Below are 12,936 nucleotides of genomic sequence, written 5' to 3'. Positions count from 1 at the left end.
TGTTCAAAGAATATAAGTGACCATGTTTACAGGGAGGAAGCTGTCTCTTCTTCATCTCTGCACTACTGGTTGTGCCTGCACAGATGGATGCATGATCAGGAATACCTTCCTGTGAATTCCACTCTCCAGGTGAAGCGTGGCAGGGGAAAACAAGCAGCTGAAGACACACCATAAATCATGGGGCTGTCGGTCCCATCACCAGGACAACAGCGGATTAACAGTAACAAGTACTGCAAGAGCACAGGGGACTGAGCATCACCCAATTGGAAACATAAAACACCAATAAGTTGAACAGATATGACTCAACATCATCAGGTCTGTGTTTGATTGAACAGACATGATTTTAATTTTGATGAATTACCAACCTCAAGCAAGTCTCATGTCCATACAAATTGGTTTTCAGTCTATGTTGAAATCAAAACAAATTTCTGTCAGGAACACAACATTCAAAAATCCAACAGTAAGCCTTTTGAAAATATGGGAGTAATATAGAGTCATGGATTCTTCCCTTGCACAAAGTTGGCATTGAGCCATGATCTGCATGAGGCATTGATCAGCCTCATAGCTGCTTTGATTTATCTGTGAATGGCCACATGGGAGCCACAGAGAGTAAAACATGTTCCTTCATGTTCGTACCCAGTCTCAGATTTCTCCTGCTGACCTCAGGCCTGGAAACTGAGACCTGTGCATCCCCCAACAACTCAGTAGGTCCAAGTTGTCTTTATTGAGCCATGAATTGAGGTAAAAGTTCAGATGATGGTGTAGGAACTCTTCTGCACTCATCAAAACTCAATCTTTTAGAATTAGCCTGTAACTACGCACAGTAAGCATATTTTCAGTATATTGAGGTAACAGTACTTTAATTATGAATTTTCATTGTTAAAAAGAAAAAAAGGACTATTGGGGACCATCTCATTTTCCTACTCTTCGTCAATGTCGTAGAGAGGACATATGCTTAGTTTAAGCGCTGATAAGCTCAAGATTTGGAAATGAGAGATATGTGAGTGAACTACTGGACAATGCTTCATACAGGGGCTAAGCTGTGGGAAAATCAAACCCAGGCTAAGCTATAGATAAACATAAGCAGCTCCACCTTTGAGTACTGTGATATTGAGCGGCATGATGATGATGATGATGATGATGATTTTGTATATATTATAATTATATAGTATTAATGACCCTTGTGTTGTCAAAACAATTTCTATTGGACAAGACTACTTTCAAGAAATTTTTAAGAAAAATACTTCAGAATAATCTCCAATTATCACTTTAAACAATGGAAGTTGCATCAGTAGGTAAACAGTATCTCAATATTGTTTTGACAATACATACACCTTCAAATACTCATCAGATCAAAAACATAAACCCTGAGATCACAGTAGGTCACACTACCGTCTGCCATTGCTTGGTAAAGTGCTGCCACACCATTAATTTCTTGGACTTTTTCCTAATGTCCACTAGTTTTCTGCCCACCATTGTCCACAACATGAATGCCGTGACTGGCGCAACATTTCTTACTTCCTACATACAGTACTTGTAGGTCAGTTTTAGTTCAAGCTACTCTCCACACAAACAATAATGCTTTGTGTATTTTAGAACTACTCCTGTAGTAACGTAAAAAAGTGAGTATTTTAGCACCTGTGGCAGTTTGGGGGGCAGTGTAAGCAGTAAGGGACATTGGTTCAGGAGTAATGAGGTGAGTGCTGAATTTAACAATGCAAACAGTAAATGCCTTCAGTATAAACCACAAAAGAGTGATAGCATGATAGCAGCGAAAAGGTGAAAGAAAAGGAGGACACCTACAAGGAAGAAGGAGGAGTGTAGCAGGAGGGCAGGTACAACAAGCAGCATGAATCCTGTAATAATTACAATACGGAGATTACTTATTCTCTCTCTCTCTCTCTCTCTCTCTCTCTCTCTCTCTCTCTCTCTCTCTCTTTCTCTCTCGCTCTATCTCGCTCTCTCTCTCTCTCTCTGGCTTTCTCTCTATTTCTCACTCTCCCACTGTGTGTGTGTGTGTGTGTTGCACCAACAATGTTTAGATAGACTGATAAGCAGAGAGAAAGACAGGGAAAGCAAAACAGAGAAAGAGGGAGGGAAGAGGGGAGGGAAGAGGGGAGGGAAATACAGCGAAAAGAGTGACAAAACATACAGAAGTGTGAGAAAGAGTCAGTGATTCTGTTTCAGGGAGGGAGAGAGAGTGAGAGAGAGCGAGAGAGACAGAGAGAAAGAAAGAAAGAAAGAAAGAAAGACAGACATAAAGAAAGACTCGCAGGAATATAGGTGTTCATACAGAGAGCCGGACAGAGAGAGGAAAGATAATACAATTGTCACAAAACGAGAAACAGAAAGGAAACTGGATATCTGACTGGAGCTTTGGCAGTCATGTCTCTGAATGGGAAGGTGGCTCTAGTGACTGGGGGTGCTCAGGGCATCGGGAGAGCCGTGGTCCACTTACTACTGAAAAACTCTGCAAAGGTCAGTATTACTCAACATTGACTCTACACTTTACATGCCATTTGCTATGGTAGTGGATGTACTGCTCATCACTGTTGTATAAAACAGAACACCTACAACAGTTTGAATTGGACTAATTCTGCATATATGTACCTCATATTGTTCACATACTGCTCTTTTATTGTCTATTGTGAAAATTGTATTTTCTTTCCATTGCCAGTTGTTTACCACACAGTCCTACTTTCATGACCTTTCGAGAAAATAGTGTCACTTACAGCAAATCTCATTGTAAAAAATGTAAAATGTGTGCAATTCATTTAAGAAACCCTTACCCTCTCATAAAGAGGGTAAATTTGAATTTAACGCCTTTTCATACCTGATCTTTGTATCATGACTTGTTTGATTGACTTTGCCTTTATTGACACTAGCTAAACAAATCCTGTTTTGTTGTACATTGTTATACGTTGGGCGTAGAAGAAATGAACGACATTAACCTTTACTGTCTGACTTTACTGATTAAACAAAACTGTCAAGAAGCCTTATGTGGATCAAGTAAACTGTAAACAGGCTCTACTGCTGCTGAGTAACCTTAACTCTGACTTAAAGTATTCTGATCAGGTTTAATGATCTGCATGATGGTATTATATTTGTCTTTTAATGATTTGGCAGAGGTGAAGATCCATTTAAATTAGTTGCTCTGTGAAATATGCATTTAAAAAACAAAAATACAGCATAGATGCATGTAAAACTGATAAATTACTTTCAGGAAGAGGATATGAGAAATTCTCTCACACCTTGTGACTTGTGGCACAGCACTTGGCCTTACGTGTCATTAGTCTACACACTAACGCTACAGACTTACACTCAGGCTCTATCACACCACAGATGTAGAAAAGAGGAAGTACTTTTGCAAATATAACTTAAGTCTGTGACCATCTTTTCTCATCTCTTCATTCCTCTATCCTGTACAAATGTTCTATGTGGATTGATTGATAAGGCTTAAGTCTGGGGCAGGTAATCAGGGCTGTGATGTACAAGATGCTGTCATAATTGCTGCTGATCATGATTAGGACCTGGAGATACTTCCGCACCTTTCCTACTTACCCGATTTGCTCCCTTCAGATCCGGCTCCTCTCAATCATAAAAAGGCTTTAAAGGATGTTGATCATTGTCAGATGAAGACATCATGTCAGGATTTCTTTGAAAGCCAGGGAAATTAAACCTTGTTATGTTTAGAGGGGAGGCGATTATTCAACACCTCTGATTTAGCTCTTTGTATGCTTGGCTTGCACGTCATCCAGCAATCGTCTACCCAGAGCTTCAGTCTGTCTCTGAGTACAACTATAAACTATCCAGAAAGCAAGAGATTAACAGAGCTTTGTCCTGTCCTTCAGGTGTCAGTTGTGGATATGAACCAGACACTGGGTGACGAGTACAAAGCACAACTGGACTCTGAGTTTGGAGAAGGAAACTGCAACTTTATTCAGTGTGATGTGTCCAATGGAGACATGCTAAGAGGTAATATTTCTATTGGATGCAAGCAAATGCAGACAACCACAACATATTGAATGCCTTCATCTACTCATTTCATACTATGAAGGAGTCTAAATGACTATGACATGAATAACCTATTGAAGTGCTGATCTGTGAATGTGGCTGTACTTGAATGAGTCTATGTAGTTGTGGAGGCGTGCACATGAGAAAGAGAGAGGTGGGGGTGCGTGTGTGTTTGTGTTTGTGTTTGTGTGTGGGTGTGTGTGTGTGCGTGTGTGTGAATAAGTGTGTAAGGGAGAAGGAGAGAGGAACAAGGTTTCATTGTCTGACACTGAGGAAGTAAACCCCCGCAGGCAAACAACGATGGAATGCTGTTTGGGGTTTCTCTTAACTGTGTGATTGGATTGTGGTTGATGTTGACAGAGCATAATGCTGAAGTAAGCTGGTGATACAGCGTGTGAGTGTGTTTTAGAAGGAGTAAGAAAAAATGGTTTACATGAAGTAAATGTACACTGAACCCGAGCTGCTTTTCAATGCAAAAATGAGATTGTGAGATATAAGCGTTGTGTTGTCATCGTTAAAAGTATGTGCAAATGCATGGGAGTGTGTGTGTGTGAGAGAGAGAGAGCGCGTGCACATGGATGTGCGTGAGTGTGTGTGTGTGTGTGTGTGCGTAATTGTGGGGTGTCCTAGCCTGGAATGCTGCAGGTGAGGACACATGCAGGTTTAACCACCTGATGCTTTAGTGTTTATGTAAGCGTGTCAGCAGACAGAAATGGATGCACACTGTTCCTGCCTCTGCAAAGTGTGAGAGACCACATACCCGGGTCTTACCCTGCCAGTAGCTTTGTTTTCAGACAGCATGTTAAGTCAACATGTCAGACAGCTGCCTGCACATGGAAACTTATCATCTACATTTCATTAAATGATCTTTCCTGTTAAGACCATGGAGATCTGGTTCAGACATCAGTTTAGTTTTTACTTTAGTTAACAGGTCAATCACACCAACGAAGTAAATAACACATTTTATAGCTGTTATTCAATGTATGTATTTATTGTTATACGGTCAGTTAGGTGATTTGTGTGTTATGCTTGATTGTTATAATTAATGTTGTTAGTATTAGACTAGTCTGACTCTGAACTCATTGCTTTTGTTGTTCGGTGATCTAGAGGCCTTCCAGAGCACAGTGGACCGGTTTGGTCGTCTCAACATTCTCATCAACAACGCTGGCATCAACAATGAAAAGAACTGGGAGAAGACCATTCAAGTCAACCTGGTAGGGTGACAAGCAAACAGCCGGCTGTCAAGCTTTTCTATGTGATGTCACAATATACTATCTGCTTCTACCACCACACTGGCAGACTAGCTTTAGTTTATCTAGCTATCTATGTAGGAGCCTTTTGCCTTCATGTATGTATATTATATACTTACAGTTTCTGTCGTCTCACTGTTATGCTTAATGCTTACTTAATGTGTAATTCTATCCTGCATGTGAAGTTAGCTGTTACCACAGTTCCCATAATGCATCTGTTTCCACAGACCTCATTAATAAAGGGAACCTACTTGGCACTGGAACACATGAGTAAAGAGCATGGAAAGGAAGGAGGCATTATTATCAATGTATCATCGATGGCAGGTAATGCACTTTAATACACATGCATACTGTACATGTGCACATAATACTTGTAAGCGTACATTTATGTTAATTGGCAGTACAATAACAGAATCTGTTCTTGTAAAAAGCAGCACCAATTTGTTTAGAGTGCATTTGACATGAATGTCTCAGTATAATTTACATAAAATCATAAAAAATAGGACAACACATACTCACACTCACACACAAACCTGTGTTTGCGACAAAAGGTAAGGAGAAGGGATTCAGTTGGTAGTTCAGGAATATGCCGCACCTGACCTTCCTATCTTGTTCCGCAATAGACTTGTGCTTGTAGCCACTCCCCCTTTTATGGCAGCACACACGTCCCCATATTAACAAAGCCAGTGTCAACAAAGTGTGTTGACTACCAGGTTGGTGATACCGATTAAGCCAGATTGTGGGCTTTAGATTTTGTCGAGCCAGGTAACGCAAACACAATCTTTTAATCTTCCTTTGTGGTGCAACCCACAGGACAAACCTTGTCTACAATCTTCTTTCTCAAGCCATACAGAGGTTTAATGAGAGAAGTAACACCAAAGAAAACCTACTTCCACTAATATATTACTATTAAGCATAAAGGGGAGGGGATGTTCTGAAATAAGTGTGAGAAGATTTTGTATCAGCAGAGGATATGTGTCAAACGCTCACCTGCATCGTTAATGTTATGATACTTCCTCTTCATGAAAGTAATACTTGAGTACTTGAGGGCATCCTCTTGAATCCCTTCCATTCTCAACTATAACAATATAGACAATCAACTGTCCAGTGTTGTTTGTTACTGCTTTGTTATTTTAACAAAGATAGGGTGATAGAGACCCTGTCAGTGACACTGTCACGGATGGTGAAATGATTCTGGGTGTATGATTTACTTCAACTTCTCTTCAACTAAGACTGGCTGGCTGACATTCACTACAACTAAAACTTCTGGATTATTTTCAACCTGAATCTCTTTTTCCATCACGGAAAAGCGAAAACTCGTCCAAAATTTCACTCTTGCTTTGCGCACAACACCCCTCCTTTTCTCAAACAAATTGGCACATGCAGACACACACACACACATCAAGCCTGATAAAAACTCTCATTTAAAAGTCATTGCAAATAAAATCAGACAGAAGGCCAGCAGCTTTAATTGGTAACCGGCATGTAGGTTATATAAAGATTATCATAAATGGATCACTAAATGGAAACCAGACGTGATTGGACTTTCTCAATCTACTGCAAATTTATATATCACTGTGAATTCTTTGCTGCATTTGTTTCGTCCTCCCTGTATGTGAGTGTACGTAAGTTCACTACAAAACAGTTTGTTATCACATCGCATAGGGGTTATCATGTCTCAAATCTGCGGATGCAGGTGCAATGCCCATTTCTGTCTATAATGTCTTCCAATATGAATGCATTGCAAATTTGCATTACTTGGACAAACAACAACAAGATCGGCTCACAGGCCAACAAAGGACCTCTGCCTGGATTTTGAAATGTTTGAAACCACTGAAATGTACTGCGTGTTAAGATATCACTCCCTTCTTTAGCCATGGAATTTCCCTTTCAGTTATTTACAAAGGATCAGTTCTTTTGGGCTCATGGTCACTGACAAAGCATAAAACAATATGAAGGAAACACTGTATTTATGTATTTATTTAGTTTGAACTAATTGTGATGATCCAGATGCACAAGGAGAGGAGTGGTTCAGAAAGGGTTTCATGGACATTTCTTTAGTAAGTCTAATTGTTAACAGTTACTATAATGAGGCTCCAGTCACATTCATGCACGTACAGCAAAGTGACAACACATTTTATTGCACACAGACATGGAGTTTTGTTTTGAGTTGTGTATTCTAGGAAGTGCCCTTTTAGGAAAACGTGTTTTCTGCTGACTTCACCCTCAAGTAACAGCAGACATATGGGAATCATTCTATAATTATCTCACTGGTGTGTGTGTGTGTGTGTGTGTGTGTGTGTGTTCCCATACCGAACACAAACTTGTCCAAACATTGTCAAGCATACTTTCAGTGCATTGTTTTGGGAAAGAAAGAATGTGTGTCTGCATTTGCGTTTTTGTGTATGTATGCGCTTCAAAGTACATTTGAATGTGTGATGAAATGATGTCTTTGTTAATAAGAACCCTTGTCAGATCCATTTGGATGTCATTTCAGGCTATAGGCTACGGACCTGATTTAGGTTTATACTCCAATTTCAGGCTATGCAGTTTCAGCTGGATCTTGCACAATTCATTTCTTAAATCAGCCCCGGGGTGTATTCTGCAGTTCTATAACAGCTCTAACTGTTTTCTAGCAAGGCTGTAGCCAGCATTACTCATCATCAGTCAGTCACACCAGAGAATGACACAGCACTGCCAACAGCTGGCTAATATGTGTGTCAAAGTTCACCAAAGTAAATTTACCCAAATTCTCTTCTAGTCTTTGTACGATTCATCTCAAATGAATGACTGACCCTCCCTTAATCGCCATCTTAATGTGGTGTAGGGGTTTGTATGTCTGCACAACTCTGCAAGCTGTGTTGATGGGGCATTAGCCAAGATTGGTCCCGGTTGAGGGGCCAGATCACAAGTCTGCTTCATACAAATACCCTTGAATCAGATTCAACCGGACAGAGCCACCTTGCCAGAAATGTGGAAACCTCCCTCTGGAGGTAGGCCTGGGAGTTTTGCTCACAGTGACCGATCCTGCACCTTTGAGACTAAGTTGGGCTCAGCCAGAAGAAAATTAACATGGGACCGCAAACATGTGGACCATCTGCAAGAGAAAGCATAGGTATTCTGTGAATTGCTAGTTGGACAGGAAGCAAAGGCGAGTGCCTAGTCGGACCAATCTCTGGCTATGAAGAATGGCATTCAGGACATAGCATGTCACCTCTCTGGTGGGAAAGAGCTAGAACTTGTGTAGGAGCGTCAGCAATACCAACTCAAGTTCACACAGTTCTTCACACATTAGCAGCTCTTGAACCACAATCCTTGATATGGGTTGGACCCCCTCCCATTCTGGAGCAGCCCAGGGTGAGAGGCAGCAGGCAGGGGTGGGGTATTCACAAGCTGACTAAATGCCTCGCTATGATGAACTTTGTGGTTTTATCAACAGATTGGGTGAGGAAAGGAGCAGAGCTGTCAACTTATCACCTGTTAGTGAGTTGGATTGGGTCATTGGGTCATTAGACCTGGTAAACCTTAACGATAAGTTAGGGTGAACTGGGGACATCTGGCAGAGGCCCCTGTTTGAAATGTTCAACTCCCACATCTGGAGGAATTACTCCAGCATGCCAGTGTAAGCTCGGGATGTGGAATCCGAGTGGTCCATATTCAAAGCCTCCATTGGTGAATGTCCCACACTGGAAGGGGAGGAGGGCAGGAGAGGAAAACTGCTAACCTCAACTTAGAATATTGTCAGCTTGAGGAACTCCTGAAGCAAAGCAATTTATCCTCTTAGGAGCAGGCAGCCACACGCCCCGGCATCATCACACATCATTGCCCAGACTCCCAGAGAAAGCTTATCCTAGGGTGCTGGAAATTAGGCTCCAAAATAACATATGATACCTACAGTATATATAACTCCTAGTATTATTCTTCCTTTTGTCTTTGGCTCAGTAACTCAGCTCAACATTGACCAGAAATTGTTATTGTCAAATAATGCAGTCAACATCTCTTCTATCAGGGACTCATGTTGCTCTACAGATGCATACAGTGTTGTGATATCCATTTGAATCCAACTAGAGCCTTTGCTGGTTGTTAACCTCCTTCCCACTCCTTGTGTCTTTTAGCAGGCCAATAGTCACCAGAAGTCATGGTGCCATGGTGACAAGAATTTAAAATGTCTCTTTTATTAAGCTGGGTTGAGAAACTGTTTGTTCCCTGCACCTAAGTAACAGGTTTACCAGGCTGGCCTTGTTAAACAGGTTAAGATAATACAGTGGAGTGAATATTTGAGTTTCCAGCTTGATACATGAGTTTTTTTGGTAGACAGGAAAGAAGAAATGACATGAGAGGCACAATTTAGGATTTGTCAATATGTTTGTGACTTTGCCTGCTGGCTCCTGTGTTAGATTAAAATGATTATCTCTTGAGGAAGGTCAAAGGTTTCAGTCAAGGAAAAAAAAAGCAAAACGCAAACACTCTCTTTGAAGTTGTAATAAGAAAGAAGCCACACCCACAGGCACTTTGCCCCTCAGCTTTTGTTGCGGTTGATGTTTTTGCGTCATGTTCTATATTTACTCATGTTTTTATGCCAGTTTGGAGAGTCACATAGAGTTCCTTCCTTCCTGTGATAACCTGTAAAGGTAGAGGAAATGCACGATAGTAGGTACATACAGTATATACACTGTAAACATTGTATGACACTGAGTGGAGGGTTTTGTATATAAATAAGAGTTATTTTGGCTGCACTTTCAGCTGTTGCTGCTAATATTTGTCTCTTCTATTTTGTGTTTTCAGCCTTCATACACTCTCCACATCAGCCTGTCTACACAGCTACTAAACATGGAGTGCTTGGCTTCACCAGAGCAATGGCGGTAAGACCCTCATTCTAAACGTTAGCCTAAACCTCATCCAAAAAGAGACATTCAGATTTTTGGTATTTCCCCTTATTGTGTAATATATTATGTATTATGTTCACGCAGTACATTTTACTTCACTAAATTTTACTTCAAATACATCACATTTAACTGCATTTGATAAATTTTATGGCCCGTTTCTGTCCGTATGTGTGTTCTTCTTCCAGGATGCCTCCGCCCTGGGTGACTATGGTGTTCGGATCAACGCTCTCTGTCCGGCCTTCGTCGACACTCCTCTGCTGCACTCTGTGGAACATGAAGATAACATGGGCAAGTTTGTCAAGTTCAAAGACGAATTCAAACGCAGCATGAGCACGTATGGAGTTTTAAAGTGAGTCCACGCATAGACACACACACACAAATAAAATACACACGAAATATATATACACACACAGAGGGAAATGCAGAGGTTATACAAAAGCTCTTCAGAAAATGCTTGGCAAGGGAAGAGATCTTTTGGTAAATCAGCCGCAGCACGCCATTTGTTTAAACATTTATACTGGCCATTGACATCTCCAGATAAATAACATCCAAAAATGTAAGGATCTAGTGTCTGGTCTTGTATCACATCACAATCCTCTTTTTAGCGGTAGTCTGACCTGCTAGAACAATGCTCCCTAAAATGAGCTACATAGTTCAAATGAAGACCTCCTTAATGTTTGCCCAAACAAGCTTTCAGTCAAAATCCAGATCCAGACCTGAGCAGTCAAGCGGCATAGTCTGTCTAGTTGTAGGCTATTATAGGAGGCCTCCAGTAAAAAATGGAACAGTAGTGGGTTAGTGGGCAAAGGTTGTTGGAACAAGACACCATATGGCCTCTGAGCCGATCTGAGCTGCAAATAAATGAAAAATGTGGGAGCTGGCCGAGAATAAGTCGGCATAGATCCAAGTTTCGCTACCGAAAATTGCAAAGTGGTAATTGCTAGCTCCTGAACTTAATCGTTCATTTGTATGCCACATTGCAGTACATTCATGCTGTTCTGCACTTTTTGGGGGAGAGACAGAGAAGAGAGAGACAGAAAGAGAGAGAGAGAAGGAGAGAGAGAGAGAGAGAGAGAGAGAGAGAGGAGGAAGTGAGACAAAGATGGTGAGAGAAAGACAGTGGTAGGGAAATACGTTGTACCCAAGACATCTCTCTCTCTCTCTCCATTGCAGCTTCTTAGTATGCATCTGCATGTTTATGTTGCGCAGAAGTATCTTTTGTGTAACCCTGGATGGAACTGATGAAATTTTCACCTGGAAACCTGATCAGACACTACTTCTAAATACATTGCCTGTTTGTTGTGGTGCTTGTGTGTTGACTGTGTTGAATATGAATACTTTTTCAGAAGTACATAGTTGTGACTCAAGTGATTGTGAAGCCAAAACCAAAGGTTCCACTTGCAAAAGCTCATATGTGACCCTGTTGAGTCATGACATTGCGCTAACAGATCGCTGTTTCTTTTTGGTTGTCACATTTGCTGTCTTCATTTGTTTATACTTTTGATGAGATTTGCCAGTTGGCTATTTGAACCACACATTCTTACAGTTTGTAAAAACACTTGGTTGTAAAAACATCCAGACACACTCACCTTACCTTCATGTGTAAGTCTATGTCCCTTTTCTGCTGTTACTTTGATTACATTCTTGCTTAAAGGAAGTTTTCCAAGTTTGGCAGCATAATTCAACTTTATTTTGTAGTTATCTTGCAAAATGTTCATTTGGAATAGTTCTATTTTTCATTTTAAGTCATGGCCACACACACACTCTCTCTCTCTCTCTCTCTCTCTCTCTCTCTCTCTCTCTCTCTCTCTCTCTCTCTCTCTCTCACACACACACACACACACGCACACGCACACGCGCGCGCACGCACGCACACACACACACACACACACACACAGACACACGAATACCTAACTTCTCTCTCTTTTTTCTTCAGACCAGAACTGATAGCAGAGGGGATGATGAGACTGATAACAGACACCAGTCTGCACGGAGCAGTAATGAAGATAACCTGCTCTAAGGGAATCCACTTTCATACCTACGGACCTCAGTCTGCGTGAACTTCAACAAGCTAGATTGCATACAGACAGGAGAACAATGCAATGTTTTATCTCATCCAACAGGAAGTGAGTTATGATAAGATCTGGGTGCTGATGGAGTCAACATAAGGAATGCACCACAATAACAATAGAGATAAAACAAAATGTAAATGTTAATAATGTAATGGTAATGTAACAGATGTAATTGAGATGCATATTTATGTCAGCTAATTGAAGAAATTCTGTATCCGCAACCACAGACATGATTAATTATGCAGTTTCTTTGATTGATCTTTGTAGTAATAAGAATCGTAACTTTTTATCTTTACCAGCTGGGTGCTATGTGCAGGAATATGATTTCCCAGTAAATTGGGACTAATGCTAAATGAGATTGCTGAGACATGGGGCTGATTGTGGTCTTTTATGTACATGATACAATTTTCATTACATCATACATATAACACATGAGACTAAACGAAAACGTGCCCTAGACTTTGCTATTTGCAGTGTAAATGTAGAATAATTGATCAAATGCCATAAATACAAGAGGGTCACAATAATCAGAAATCCTCTGGGATCATGCACATTCACATCATATGTCATGGCTTTCTGTCTGGTGGTTGTTGCAATACATTATGTGGTCTGGACCAAAGTGTTGAGCGTAGTGTGTGGTGATGATGCATTGTGATGCAATAGATGTACAAATAAAAAGGAATTTTGTGAAATTAAAAATGAATGTATATGTAA

At 40.7% G+C, this 12,936-nt stretch overlaps 1 protein-coding gene across 1 annotated transcript; it reads left to right on the top strand.

Moving 5' to 3' along the window:
• The first annotated feature begins 2,153 nt into the window (after nucleotides 1–2,153).
• hpgd (15-hydroxyprostaglandin dehydrogenase) lies at nucleotides 2,154–12,936 on the top strand. Its single transcript, XM_076145302.1, has 7 exons — nucleotides 2,154–2,478; nucleotides 3,852–3,975; nucleotides 5,122–5,228; nucleotides 5,492–5,588; nucleotides 10,050–10,126; nucleotides 10,336–10,499; nucleotides 12,087–12,936. The coding sequence occupies exons 1-7, from the start codon at nucleotides 2,386–2,388 to the stop codon at nucleotides 12,208–12,210; spliced, it is 786 nt and encodes a 261-aa protein (XP_076001417.1). The 5' UTR covers nucleotides 2,154–2,385; the 3' UTR covers nucleotides 12,211–12,936.

This window comes from Genypterus blacodes, unplaced genomic scaffold, assembly GCF_046128005.1.
Source record: "Genypterus blacodes isolate CSIRO-AG114 ecotype Tasmania unplaced genomic scaffold, CSIRO-AGI_Gbla_v1 ptg000030l_1, whole genome shotgun sequence".
NCBI classification, from domain to species: domain Eukaryota; kingdom Metazoa; phylum Chordata; class Actinopteri; order Ophidiiformes; family Ophidiidae; genus Genypterus; species Genypterus blacodes.
Note: the sequence above shows the minus strand (reverse complement) of the source record. Positions and strands in the feature narration are given on the sequence as shown.

Coding starts and splice junctions, on each gene's coding strand:
- hpgd (XM_076145302.1), top strand. CDS start 2,386: ATGTCTCTGAATGGGAAGGTGGCTCTAGTGACTGGGGGTGCTCAGGGC. Junction 5,589..10,049: donor CAATGTATCATCGATGGCAG/GTAATGCACTTT, acceptor TTGTGTTTTCAG/CCTTCATACACTCTCCACAT. Junction 10,500..12,086: donor AGCACGTATGGAGTTTTAAA/GTGAGTCCACGC, acceptor TTTTTTCTTCAG/ACCAGAACTGATAGCAGAGG.